Raw genomic sequence first — 14,772 nt, 5'->3', positions numbered from 1 at the left:
AACATGGAGTCTGAGCCTTCTTTCTCAAGTTTGGTGGGGTAGGAAAGGATTAAATGAAGGCACAGTGATGTCCACGGACACACCCTCAGATCATGATGCCCAGCCTTTGTTCTCTGCCAGAATGTTTGAGAAGTTTGGAAGACATGGGTCACCAGTGCGTGAAAAGACTGTCAATATAAACACTGCAGTGGGGCAGCGGGCTTGGGGGAGCTGTGGAGAGAGCTTTACATCATTGAGCTGTATGGTCTGCTAGAAGTGGTTCACCTAGAAACAAGTCAGGTCATAGGGTGTGAGTAGCAACAAACCAACATAACATGTGGATGTACATGTAGTTTTCTGTAGAGTGCAAGCCTCACTACAGAGCAAGAGCCCCGAAATAGGATTCAGGATAGTTTCTGCTTGCGCCAGGCTACTGCTGCCCAGAATAAGCAAGACTATCAAGGTTTACTTAAGGCCAAGGGTGTTGGGAATGCTAAAGTCACACATACCTAAGGAAGTTGTAAAACTGGGTCTATGTAGGCTTCAGCCATTCACATTTCTTGACTCTTCCCATACAAGTGAAGGCCATGGTAAGAAAACTAAAAACAACTTCTTTCATGCCTGTCAAAGTTTCTTCAGTGGTGGATTGCTCAGTACAGCTGGCGGCCTTTACAGACCACCCAAACCCAGGCTGGCGGCCTCCCACCAACAACCCACCTTTTGGTATCTCGTTTTCTACGAGGACAGCTGGGAGAATCGCAGAAAAATTAAGATGTTTTAAGAGCAAGGAGCTGTGAGAAGATTCCAGGAGCGACTCTTCTTGCGCCTTTGTTGGATCTTGCTTATCAATGGAAGGAACTTACCAGGGACAGGTCTTTTACCTCACATAGAAGACTACCAAAGTAGCCATACAGCAGCTCTGGGGCTAAGCTGAACGTACTTATATTCCCCCTCCGATACTAAAGGAGCGGTCGATCTGACCTTATGCATGTGGCAAATGTCAGACTGGATTTAGTGTAGACCTCTTCTGGATCCCTGCGAGCACATTGACACATGGTGTAGAAGGAGCGTTACCCATGGTTTCTGAAAAGTAATCCTGTTTTCCTTTTTTGCACTGTATATCAGGCATGGCTGAAAACAAACAGGCAAGAAGGACTCAGTATCCACCGTGAGCCTGAAAAATACTTAGATTTAAACGCACCAGCAAAGTTCTCAGACCTCAAGAGGTGGTGCTGGAAGCCGCAAACAGGGTCCTTTCAAAGTAATGGAAGTGTTTGCTCGCTTCCTGACAAGCCACTGGAAAGTGCGGCCTTTGGTCAGATGTTACGGAAGGAAAAGAGGATTGGGACATGATGTGAGAAGTGAAAAGGAGGACTCAGGGAGACATCCCCGCAGCTCAAATCTAAGGACGAGGCCTCAAGCAAACACTAGATTGGGGGAAAGAAACTTCCAGCAAAAATATTTTTTCCTTCACATCTGTGGTTATTATTCTACCCTTTGGACACAGCATTTCTCCTCCTTTAGCTGCAAACCCTACCTCGAGTGGTCCCAGAGATGGACAAGCATGACTTGTCCTGTCCTATTTGTTTTTACCAAGGCCTTCTGCAGGTGGGGAGAGGTGGTGAGGTTCAGCTCCAGCGGCTGATGGTAACAGAGTGTGGCACGGGGAAGCAAGAAAGACTCCATTAAAGTGCAGGATGCTAGTGACGTGGGAAATGAGGGCAGGCCCTTTGAAGTGAGCACCCCAGTGGTGTGGGAATATGGAGACTTCATTATGTGAGTGAGTGTAGGGACACGGAAAATAAAGGAGACCCCAGTGACTGAAACGTGCACCATCAGTGAAGAGAGGGGCCAGTAAGGGAACACTGAAGTGCATAAGTGCAGTAACATAGTGCATTTGGGAGACCCACGTATTCGTAGGATGCCAGTGACGCGTGGACAAAAGACTCCGCTGCAGTGCAAGACACCAGGGATGTGGAAACAAAGGACTCCCCTGAAGTGCACAAAGTCAATGATGTGAAACAAGGGGAACACAGGGTGCCAGTGGGGAACGCAGACCACTCCACCGAAGAGTACAGTAACAGGCTTGTGCAGAATGAGGGGCGCTCCGCTGCAGTGCATTACGCCAATCAAGCGAGATTAAGGGAGACAACTGAAATAAAGGGCTATAGTGATGCGTAGAATGTGGGGCAGTCCAATGAAATGCACTCCACCGGTGAAGTGGTGAGACCACTGAAGTGTAGGGCACCACTAAACTGTCACCAGCAGTGAACAGTCATGTAAGTGTATGGCAGCATTGTGTACGGAAGTGGAGACACCAGTGAACACCAGTCATGCCGGAACGAAGGGGACGCCATTCAAGTGCACAGCAGCAGCGACTTGTATAATGTGACCGACTCCAATACATTCACACCACCAGTGATTCTGGGCAACTAGGGAGAGGCCACTGAATTGTGGCACTAAGGAGGCACAGAGACAAAAGTAACATAGGGACCATAGTAGTTCTATGGCTAGAAACATCTACTCTTGAGACCCAAACCCAAGTAGAGCAGAGACGAGAGGTTGTGCAAAGGAGAAGCGAGAGGGGTTCGAGTTAGGACCAAGTACGGGGTAATGTGAGTGGCTTTCGCTTAATAGAGCATTCCATACCTGCTGGCCAGCGGAGGCCCGTTGAAGCTCATGGAGTGAGACATGGGCGAGCTGGAGTAGTACTGCTCGTGCTGGCTGACATCGTGATAGCGTTGGTGATGCTGCGGCTGCTGAGGGAGCCTCCTGTCCAATGGAGGCCTGTGCCCCGATGCGTTGCGAATGTACCAGTCACGCAAGCCCTCCAGAGCCAGGGCTTTGTGCATTCTGCGGTCTGCAGGATCGGGGCCCGGGCACCTCTGCTGGCTTCTTGACCTTGGTGTGTAATGCGTCCTAGGCGTGGACGCCTCGTGCTGCCAGTGCTGCTGAAACTGGGCTTCGGGCTCAATAGGCACATGTGGCCCACAGGACTTAGTGCGTGTGACTTTGGCTCGATGGGCTTCACCCCGACTCCTCAGGCCAGGGCTGTCCATGTAGGCGTAGGTGTGGGGAGCTCCAGGGTGAGAGGTAACAAAGTCCTGGTGGCTGGCAGAGTGCCCATCCCGGCGCGAGAAGTGACCAATTCCATCTGGCTCCGGCCAGACTCTCGCTTCAGACTCTGCCCACACTCTCCCATCCGATTCCATCCAAACCCTACCATTCGGTTCTGCCCAGAGTCTCCCATCAGGCTCTGCCCATGCCCGAGCCTGCTGCTTCCCCAAGTAGTAGTCCTGCAGGATTTCTCCATATATCTGCTTGTTTGGTTGGGCCTGGGAGTTGTTGGTCCTTGGTGTCCGGGCAGTGCTGGGCCTTTCATACTGGTACTGGAGATGTTGGTGAGGATCTGGGCTGGAGTATGCCGCAGTCTGGGTGGAGAAGCTCCTGTCGCTGGTCAGTGTCTCAGAGCTCTTGAAAGGAGGCTTAATGGAGGCATACAGCGGCTCGTTGCCATCCGATGGCTCGCCGGCAGTCCGCTCAATCAAAGCCTCCGAGCTATTGCTGCGTCGACTCCTCGCCGTGTACAAAGCAGCTCGGTCACTGGGAAAGCCCATTTGGGAGTCCTGGCTGCCGGACCACTGGCGGTTCTGTAGACCCATGCCGTCTGGCCTGAAATGGAAAAATGACCACAATCAAAATTTGGCCTAGAGATGTGTGTGCAAAACTAGAGTTGGTTGCTTTGCTCTCCCATCCCTTTGTTGCTGTTCTGGCCTTCCATTCATCAGAGCACATTAGAAACCTCTGCACTGGAAGAGGGGAGTGGGATGGCCCCTTGCTCTTCCCACATTCCCATGAAAACACCTGCTTGTTCATTAGAGACTTTGTTCTCCGCGTTCAAAGTATCCGCAGCAATGCAGATACATTTCTTAAGATATTCAAGTATCTTAAATATGCATTTAAAACATTCCCTCTGCAGTGAAATAATTTCCAGCTTCCCACACTCCCCCTCAGATAGCATCTTTAATGAATTCCAGCTGAGTCTATGTTCTCCTTGGGCTGATCCTAAAACATCTTAATTGCCAAAGAAAGGCTCACCTTGACTCGATAGTCGTAGGGACACCCTACAGAGTGAGTACTCGATACCCAGAGTTAACAGATAATCTGCCAGTAAGGGCTTCATCCACAATGTTCCGGTATCCTCTGCCGGCCAACTAGAACATCTTAAACAACCACCATGCTAGAGGAGGCATGGCTTTTTTTTTCCCCGAAACCCGTGTCTCCAAATTCATGGACACTCTAAACTATGGATCTTTCCAATACTTACTGGAACGTTGCGATACCAGCCCTGCTCAGTCTTTCAACAGTATCCTAATATCCCGCTCATCTAAAGTGGACTATGCACTTTTTCTATAGACATCCACTTCAGAAAATATCTGTTCTTTTGAAACAATTAACCCTCCTCATTGATGTGAAGGTTTCTAGGGATTATCTGCCCTATGCCCTGTGAGGAGCACAGATTAATTTATCTAAGGTCATAGTCTCGACCTGATATTCTTCTTGACTCCAAATCCCTGCATTACGAATTATCAGCTACCCCCTTTCACCTCCCCCCAAAAAATAATAAAAATTTCCCATGAAATCAGCACTAAGCCTCACTCAACATTAGCAGCAAGATTCTTAACCTTTGGTCCACAATCAACCCGGGATCTCACCAGCCAACTTTCAAAGACTCAACGCCACCCCCAAATCTATCTAATTCACCCAGACATACACCAGGTGTGCTCCGACCAGATGCCCCATTCCACGAAACCCAAACCAGCTAAGTCAACTAACAAGGAGTAGTAGCTGTGGACCTTCTAATGTGAAACGGAGGACGAACGCTTCTGGTAGAAGGCTCAACTGTGCAGCGACAGAACAAGATGCAGTGTACCAGCTGATCTATGGATATGCAATGCTCGGTGTCAAAGAAAAGTCGAAAACTGGTTATGCTTGAAGCACAATGCAACAAAATATTCAAAATTTACAAGTAACCAACTCCTCTCCAGCAAGCGCCACCTCTCTAACTCACCTCCTCACAAACTCTCCGAGGTTCTTCAAGGAGAAAATGGACTCAATATCCAGTTCTGCAAAGACACCATTAGAGGAACTGATCCCTACAGACCTCCGTAGGTCCCGCTACACTTTGTAGCTTCAAACAATTCACCTACCACCTTGAGGTGTGGGCTGAGAAATCCCTGTCCTCTCGGAAACAGATGTTACCATCAATGGCCACCTCCGAGACAGACGTTCCAAAGATGTGCATTATGGCCTCTACCACATCACTCATCAACGCTCTCCATAACCATGAATGCTGGGCCTACCAAAGCCATGCATACTATCACAGCCCTCGCCTAAGAAGAGCCAGGGATCCTGCCTGACTACGCCTGCCTGAGTCCGTTCTTGGCTACTCACCTGTGCATTGCATCTGTCAACAAACCCCATCCTCACCAAGTTTCAGCCCAGCTTACATCCAAACTACGGGAACCCAGACAGCTGGCTGAACAAATATAGGAGGAGCATCCTACTAGGGAGTGGGCAAAGACCTGCCTCCCAATATCACTTCATCCCTCTGTGGCTTTAGATTTAGATTAGTTCACTAAACACCCACACCAAACAGGACAAGTTGCCCTTCCCAAAGACCACCAAAATCCCATGCCTGTCTGACCAAACATTTACAATGTGCATTTGAACCTGTAGGTTTACATCCTAGCTGCCTCCAAGATTGGCTCCACGTGTAGCTGGAAACACTCAGATCCACCCAAAGACCATGGAAGGTCTGACGGCCAGCAGCAAATACAAAACTGCTCATCTCAGATCTAATAATCAATACATCAGAACAAGCTTTGCTTCGCAGCACCCAAAATAGAGAATAAAATCTTGAGTCAGAAGGCTGAGCCAATGCAACATATTGTTTGCACCACTTCAAATCCCTGTGTTCGACACAAGCCCATTCCATCACTTTCCCTTGAAGCACTCTACGGTCATTAACCAAGACATAAGCAATAAGGCCCATCGCTGTGATGGCAATGAAGTGCATGGATCTTTACAAACATGGCCTTCGTGCCAACACGTTTAGCAATCAACTAAAAGCACAGAAGGGTCTGTGAGACACAATATTTGGGCAAAAGCATCTGTGCCCTACATCATCTGCCGTGGTAACCTTACACTGGCTTTTTATGTTGGAAAGAAGGAGTTTCAAGGTATACTGCACGGTGCAAAAGATGCTTCAAGAATGCAGCTGTTCCCAGCCCAAAACATTCACACTTTACCATCTTTTTAGATGCCTATACACATGGCCCACAATACAATCACAAATCCATGCAAACTAAGAAAAAGTGTTTGGAACAGAGCACTAAACCCAAGATCTTTGGAATCTGTAGAATTTCTTATGCCCACAGTGCTGCCTTAAAAAACGCCCTTATATTCCATCAAGGGCTTACAATGACCCTGTTCTCACCAACTATTGGCTTTGCGTTCTCAGAGGACCCAGAAGAAAGCAGGTGGTAAAAGTAGGACTTTTTAAGTCGCACAAATTCATCCTGGTGTACACACGAGCATAGGGTTCCTACCTCAAGTGGTTTCCACTCAAGGCGTTCCTCGTCAGCACTGGGGTCGCGGGGACACTTCTTCCTTCGAAACTGGAAAGGCTCCTTGGGAATGTCCTGGTCGGGCTGCAGGAAAAAGCACAGAGTTAGAAGCGACACGGTGGAAGGAGCTTTCAGAGACAGGTGGAGACTCAGTGTAGCACATCCCTGGCTTTAGTAGAGAGGTGTGTGTGGTCCAACCAGAGATGCATGCATAGCATCCCTACCTAGGCCTTAGTCATCATACAGTGTCCTTATCTGGGTACTCTACCCTCTCCACCAAGCAGGGTCCTTCAAACCCTTAGCAGATGCCGCTATGCAGCACCAGACTCAGATCGGAATTATGCTCAAAGGCCGTTGTACCTCGTGCCTCTATAAGCACAGACCGTCGTCCAGTGTGGCTGCTTGAATACAAACTAACAAAGAGCTCCCCACCCAAAGACAAGTCTTCATACAGCATCCCTGCTCCAAAACAAGCCATAGTACAACTGTACACAAGTACAGGCCTTCCCACAGTGAGTCTGCCCAACTGCAAGCCTTCAGAAAGCAACCATTTGCCAGTCCCGGCTTGCACCAAGTTAGGACAAGGATTGGCAAAGCCAATAGATGTAGAATTGGCTGCCAGACTTTTGACTTTGCTGAAAGAGAGGCCATGGTACACCGGCCCTGCCAAAAGAGAGGTCATGGTACACCGGCCCTGCCGAAAGACAGGTCACACTGGCCCTGTTGAAAGACAGGTCATGGTACACCGGCCCTGTTGAAAGACAGGTCACACTGGCCCTGTTGAAAGACAGGTCATGGTACACCGGCCGTGTTGAAAGACAGGTCATGGTACACCGGCCCTGCCGAAAGACAGGTCACACTGGCCCTGTTGAAAGACAGGTCATGGTACACCGGCCCTGTTGAAAGACAGGTCACACTGGCCCTGTTGAAAGACAGGTCATGGTACACCGGCCCTGTTGAAAGACAGGTCATGGTACACCGGCCCTGTTGAAAGACAGGTCACACTGGCCCTGTTGAAAGACAGGTCATGGTACACCGGCCCTGTTGAAAGACAGGTCATGGTACACCGTCCCCGCTGAAAGAACGGCATTTACACAGCATCACTGTCACAAGTAAATGGTTACTTACATGTAACAACAGTTTCATATGGTTTACAGATTCACATTCTGTACTTATTCTGCCACCTAGAGGTTAGGTTCGGATATTGCATTCTGTACCTGTAAAACTCCAAGTCAGAAAATGGGCACTTGCTGCAGTGGTGTCGAGAACAGATCTCAATGCACTAGACACCTACGTCATCATCATGTGTCATCTAGCGCCCCCTCCTGTGTTGCAGACAATGTGTGTAATGGGTTAACGTGTGTGCAGCCCTCCCATCTCACACAAAGTTGGGCTGCTTGGCACCTGGGACAGCCATGTTGCATGCTCCGTCTCATGCCACGGGGTCTCCCTGTATAGAACCACATATTTCAACACAGCACATGGCAGCAAGCAACAAAGAAACACCACTGCTCACACCATAAACATGCACAATGCACAACACATACACAAGGCAGGAAGCAACAGAAACACATGGCAGCAAGCAATGCAGGACACAATGCCTTTCAGACAGGTGAGTTATGTTTTTATTTTATTTTGCACCGTGAATCTGCTACAGATTCACATGCTCTGCACAGATTTGAAGCACTGATGTTACTCTGCAAGGGGGAGAGGGTGTGATGTTGTGTTGGGAGCATAAATATTATTGTGTGTGTTGAACTCCATATGCTGCTCTGTGAATATCTTGCAAACAAGTGTCCCCTAAAAGTACCACTGCAGCTGAGCATCCGTGGTCTCCTGGCCTACATGCACCAGACGTGATTTAAACTTCCCTTAGGTGGGTGGCCAAAAGCTATGAAAATTGTTTAGCCTTACAAAATTCTTTAACCCTGTATGTGTAACAAACATCTGCTTCCCCAAGATTTAGTAAACGTAAGGATCTATCTGCAGCCTTCACAGGAAGTGGTCATGGCAGCAGGCTGACTGACGTCACATAAACCTACCAAGAAAGGTAAAAAGTACGGGAGTGTTCATAGGACCACCATAACCCTGAACATCTGTACACAAAGTTTCTCTGTCGATAAAACCACAAGCTTGCGCATTCTCTTTAATGATGGAATAGCGGGTAGAAGGGATACTGGCATCCTAAGTGATGCGATGCCACATTCAATCATTACTTCAAACGTGGGGGCCTTTTTGGTCTTCTCAGCACTATATTAAATTACATATTTGATTTTGGCTCCCAGGTTGAGGGGCTGGTTCTTCTACCCCCGTAAGAGATCCTGATGCCCCGGATTTGTAACTGTGTCATCCCGCCTCTAGTGTACACGTACGCCGCTGTGCGGCCATAAGTATACCGACAGAGGAGTACGCGTCAAAGGTGGTCCTGCCCATGGGGGGGGGACAGTGAGCACCAAGGTTACGCAAGGGTGAAAGTGTGAGTGAACCGGATCAGATTAAAGTTTGACTTTTATTACCTCACACAATGGGTTGGAACAATGATGCCTTCTATAACAACAGTCTCTTTTGTTACCATACGTCTATGGTTTTCCTGAGATGTGCCCGGGATTAGAAAGTTTCCACAATGCTTCCATAACCGAGTACTTCTTACCTTGTTATGTGCAGATTACATTATTTTTGCTGTAACATCCAAAGGCCTCCATGGTGATCGAAACACTTTAGATTTCTATGCAACAATCCACTTTTTAAAAGTTATTATTGCTAAAACTCATTCCTAAATTTTATAAAAAATCTGCAGAATTTAGCTGGAAAGTGAGAAATTGAGAGATCTACGCATTACCCCAGTCTTGGTGTAGTCCTTCCACAGAGCCGCTCCCTAAACCTCGGCGCCCAGCCGGAGCCTGCATCTGAATCGCATGGTGGACGAATACAAAGAATATATAATGCAATGAGCAAGAGGCAATTCTGCGCTCGTTGAAGATTCATGAGACAAAGGTAACCCCACTCCTTCTGCATTTTGGGCTCTTGCCACGTGACAAATAACTTTTTAAAAACTACAACCAAAGGAGCAGTCTTAAAAAGGCTGGTAACCCTGCAGAAGGCTTTTAGGGTACAAGCATTGAGATCAGAAACATGTTTAATTAATGCCTCCCATGAAGCCACTGGGGCAATCGTACTTAGGGCTTTTTGCTTTGTTAGGTCTGCTAAGGTTTCCTTAAGAGATTATGTTAAGGATGAACTCTTAAACTGGTTTGGGATACTTGTTTAGATTTCACAAACTCTAACAATCGCATTGGAAGGGCTAAATATTACTTGTTTTCACCCGACGAGCTGGAACACTGCTTCATGGATGAAGTTAGTAATTAACAATGAACTTTTTGTCTGATGTTTACTGAACAAATTCTAAATCATGCACAAGGTCAGCCAACTTTACAGGTTTTAAAAGAAGCAGCATGATTTATCTATGTTACAATACATGACTCCAACTTTTTTATTGATTTTCAGAAGTAAACATTTTCCAGTAAAATGCATGACAGGTAGATGAGAGGGGAAACAACTGTATTGAGATGGGAATGTCCCCTGCATGGTAAATGGCTGTGTACCCCTGCTGAGTGCCCGGCTGCATGTGAAACTGGTATCCCAACTTTTATTTTGGTCCTAGAGTCATGCTAAGCACAAACGATTAGGCCAGTCCCTGATAATACAACCTCTAGGAGCTGTCCTTTAACCTGGAGGGGCACACCAAGCCTGTTGTGTGAGTATAACGTGAGTGCCGTCTACTGACAGATTCAGGACTTTTCTCTGACATTGTGGGGGGTGGGGGGGGAGAGAAAGAGAGAGAGAGATAAAGAGAAAGAGAGAGAAAGAGAGAGAAAGAGAAAGAGAAAGAGAGAGAGATAAAGAGAAAGAGAGAGAAAGAGAGAGAAAGAGAGAGAGAGAGAAAGAAAGAGAGAGAGAGAGAAAAAGAGAGAGAGAAAAAGAAAGAGAGAAAGAAAGAGAAAGAGAGAGAAAGAAAGAGAGAAAGAGAGAGAGAGAAAGAGAGAGAGAGAGAAAGAAAGAGAGAGAAAAAGAAAGAGAGAAAGAGAGAGAAAGTGTGTGTGTGTATATATATATATATATATATATATATATATATATATATATTAATATATATATAAATAAATAAAACATGTATGGTAGTAGGACTCTGTGTGCCGAGTACTGAAGCCTGTGGGATCCAGTTTGGATGGCCCTGGTTTACCACGGCACAAGTTGGCCTCTGAAGATAGATAGCTTTTCCAAACAGTGTAAGCATACTGCTTGCATTTATATAGCTGGAGGATGGAGATACCAACACTTAAGTGAGAAGAATAGAGACAAGGCAACTTCTACAAACTCCATTAAAACTGTTAGCAAGGAGCTGCTGAATAGTTCTTCCTGAATGGCGTCATTTTGTAGATGGTTGGGATGAGTGACGGGACTGCAGGTTCTGCTTTTCAAGGTGCGAAAGGCAGAGTCTAACCTGTTCTGTCTGTCAGTGCTGCTTCAAGAAGGCAATGGCAGCCAGGTGCAGAGAACTCTCACTTCACTGTGCCCATGATTGGATGCTCCAGTTTGGAGCCAGCTCCATTGCTGCCTGCTGTGAGAATCATCACTTTGCACAAAGGATGTGTCTGAAAGCAACTTGGAAATGACATCCGAAAAAGAGCCAACTCAAACCAGTATTGAAACCTGGGGCAGCCGATTTCACATCTTGTCTGGAAAATGTGGATGAAAGTGAGATCCAAACCACCCCACTCTGTTCCAGTTCCAGGTCTTTCATGATCAAGGAAGATGGTGCTCGGCATGGTATTTGGAGGACTGCCATGTGGCCAAGGGTGGTGTCTGCATGACAGCCAGTTTCTCAGAGATGACAGGACACCCCCTGAACTCGGCAGCCTGCTGGAGAAATGGAGGGTTTGCCTGCTCAGAGAGGGCAGGAAAGTGCATGGACCCTACAGGAGTAAAGTCTGTCCAGGAAAACAAGCCAAGTGAGTTTCCATGGTGTGTTACACCCAGAAGTAGTCAACTGCTGAGAGTGAGTGAAGGAAGTCCTCACCTGAGGTCTGCAGGGCCCTCAGGACTTCCATTCAGATCTAACTATGAGCTACGTAAAGACGTATTCACCAAGTTGTCAATGTGGTGGCCTGGAATTCCCGCCATCAACCACAAGAGCCTAGTGCTGCCATCAGACGTGCCCACCTAGGATTAGTTCCTTCATCTCAAGACCATAACTGCTGAAGACTGCCATCTACAAAATTACACTGTTCAGAAAGAACGAATCAGCCGCCCGCCTGAATCGGCTGTCTAAGCTGCTACGGCTGAAGATCAGCAGAGGCCCGCATTGGCCCCCAGGATCACAACTACTAAAGATGAACACATGCCTCCACTGGTGTAGGAAGTTGGCTCTGTATGTGCTATTTCAAAGTAAGGAATAGCATGCACAGAGTCCAAGGGTTCCCCTTAGAGGTAAAATAGTGGTAAAAATAGATAATACTAATGCTCTATTTTGTGGTAGTGTGGTCGAGCAGTAGGCTTATCCAAGGAGTAGTGTTAAGCATTTGTTGTACATACACATAGACAATAAATGAGGTACACACACTCAGAGACAAATCCAGCCAATAGGTTTTGTATAGAAAAATATTTTTTCTTAGTTTATTTTAAGAACCACAGGTTCAAATTTAACATGTAATATCTTGTTTGAAAGGTATTGCAGGTAAGTACATTAGGAACTTTGAATCATTTCAATTGCATGTATACTTTTCAAGTTATTCACAAATAGCTATTTTAAAAGTGGACACTGCAATTTTCACAGTTCCTGGGGGAGGTAAGTTTTTGTTAGTTTTACCAGGTAAGTAAGACACTTACAGGGTTCAGTTCTTGGTCCAAGGTAGCCCACCGTTGGGGGTTCAGAGCAACCCCAAAGTTACCACACCAGCAGCTCAGGGCCGGTCAGGTGCAGAGTTCAAAGTGGTGCCCAAAACGCATAGGCTTCAATGGAGAGAAGGGGGTGCCCCGGTTCCAGTCCGCCAGCAGGTAAGTACCCGCGTCTTCGGAGGGCAGACCAGGGGGGTTTTGTAGGGCACCGGGGGGGACACAAGCCCACACAGAAATTTCACCCTCAGCGGCGCGGGGGCGGCCGGGTGCAGTGTTAGAACAAGCGTCGGGTTCGCAATGGAAGTCAATGAGAGATCAAGGGATCTCTTCAGCGCTGCAGGCAGGCAAGGGGGGGCTTCCTCGGGGAAACCTCCACTTGGGCAAGGGAGAGGGACTCCTGGGGGTCACTTCTGCAGTGAAAGTCCGGTCCTTCAGGTCCTGGGGGCTGCGGGTGCAGGGTCTTTTCCAGGCGTCGGGACTTAGGTTTCAGAGAGTCGCGGTCAGGGGAAGCCTCGGGGTTCCCTCTGCAGGCGGCGCTGTGGGGACTCAGGGGGGACAGGTTTTGGTACTCACAGTCGTAGAGTAGTCCGGGGGTCCTCCCTGAGGTGTTGGTTCTCCACCAGCCGAGTCGGGGTCGCCGGGTGCAGTGTTGCAAGTCTCACGCTTCTTGCGGGGAGATTGCAGGGTTCTTTAAAGCTGCTTCTTTGGATAAAGTTGCAGTCTTTTTGGAGCAGGTCCGCTGTCCTCTGGAGTTTCTTGTCGTCGAAGCAGGGCAGTCCTCAGAGGATTCAGAGGTCGCTGGTCCCTTTGGAAGGCGTCGCTGGAGCAGAGTTCCTTGGAAGGCAGGAGACAGGCCGGTGAGTTTCTGGAGCCAAGGCAGTTGTTGTCTTCTGGTCTTCCTCTGCAGGGGTTTCAGCTAGGCAGTCCTTCTTCTTGTGGTTGCAGGAATCTAGTTTCTAGGTTCAGGGAGAGCCCTTAAATACTAAATTTAAGGGCGTGTTTAGGTCTGGGGGGTTAGTAGCCAATGGCTACTAGCCCTGAGGGTGGGTACACCCTCTTTGTGCCTCCTCCCAAGGGGAGGGGGTCACATCCCTAATCCTATTGGGGGAATCCTCCATCTGCAAGATGGAGGATTTCTAAAAGTTAGAGTCACCTCAGCTCAGGACACCTTAGGGGCTGTCCTGACTGGCCAGTGACTCCTCCTTGTTGCTTTCTTTGTTCCCTCCAGCCTTGCCGCCAAAAGTGGGGGCCGTGGCCGGAGGGGGTGGGCAACTCCACTAAGCTGGAGTGCCCTGCTGGGCTGTGACAAAGGGGTGAGCCTTTGAGGCTCACCGCCAGGTGTTACAGCTCCTGCCTGGGGGAGGTGTTAGCATCTCCACCCAGTGCAGGCTTTGTTACTGGCCTCAGAGTGACAAAGGCACTCTCCCCATGGGGCCAGCAACATGTCTCTAGTGTGGCAGGCTGCTGGAACCAGTCAGCCTACACAGATAGTCGGTTAAGTTTCAGGGGGCACCTCTAAGGTGCCCTCTGTGGTGTATTTTACAATAAAATGTACACTGGCATCAGTGTGCATTTATTGTGCTGAGAAGTTTGATACCAAACTTCCCAGTTTTCAGTGTAGCCATTATGGTGCTGTGGAGTTCGTGTTAAACAGACTCCCAGACCATATACTCTTATGGCTACCCTGCACTTACAATGTCTAAGGTTTTGCTTAGACACTGTAGGGGTACCATGCTCATGCACTGGTACCCTCACCTATGGTATAGTGCACCCTGCCTTAGGGCTGTAAGGCCTGCTAGAGGGGTGACTTACCTATGCCACAGGCAGTGTGAGGTTGGCATGGCACCCTGAGGGGAGTGCCATGTCGACTTACTCATTTTGTTCTCACTAGCACACACAAGCTGGCAAGCAGTGTGTCTGTGCTGAGTGAGGGGTCTCTAGGGTGGCATAAGACATGCTGCAGCCCTTAGAGACCTTCCCTGGCATCAGGGCCCTTGGTACTAGAAGTACCAGTTACAAGGGACTTATCTGGATGCCAGGGTGTGCCAATTGTGGATACAATGGTACATTTCAGGTGAAAGAACACTGGTGCTGGGGCCTGGTTAGCAGGGTCCCTGCACACTTCTCAGTCAAGTCAGCATCAGTATCAGGCAAAAAGTGGGGGGGGGGGGGGGGTAACTGCAACAGGGAGCCATTTCTTTACAACTGGCCTGAGTGCATGACCACTAACAAACTGGTCGAACATGTTTATTAGATCCTAAAGGGGGCT

The 14,772-nt window shown here is 48.2% G+C and overlaps 1 protein-coding gene and 1 long non-coding RNA gene across 5 annotated transcripts in view; one reads left to right on the top strand and one right to left on the bottom strand.

Annotated features, from left to right (window-relative positions):
• CCDC120 (coiled-coil domain containing 120) overlaps positions 1–14,772 on the bottom strand; it is a 228,639-nt gene that overhangs the window by 2,773 nt on the left and 211,094 nt on the right. For all 4 annotated transcript variants that reach the window (XM_069209516.1, XM_069209514.1, XM_069209513.1 and 1 more), the window contains 2 exons: positions 6,591–6,692; positions 2,629–3,651 (listed from right to left, as the gene is read on the bottom strand). In XM_069209516.1, coding sequence (XP_069065617.1) covers positions 2,629–3,651; positions 6,591–6,692 — 1,125 coding nt within the window. The remainder of the gene's footprint in view (positions 1–2,628; positions 3,652–6,590; positions 6,693–14,772) is intronic.
• LOC138260960 (uncharacterized) overlaps positions 1–14,772 on the top strand; it is a 112,208-nt gene that overhangs the window by 64,297 nt on the left and 33,139 nt on the right. The gene's annotated exons all lie outside the window — the stretch shown is intronic.

Source organism: Pleurodeles waltl, chromosome 10 (genome assembly GCF_031143425.1).
Source record: "Pleurodeles waltl isolate 20211129_DDA chromosome 10, aPleWal1.hap1.20221129, whole genome shotgun sequence".
Taxonomy (NCBI): Eukaryota; Metazoa; Chordata; class Amphibia; order Caudata; family Salamandridae; genus Pleurodeles; species Pleurodeles waltl.
The sequence above is the reverse complement of the archived record's forward strand: the minus strand, read 5'-3'. Positions and strand labels throughout refer to the sequence as shown.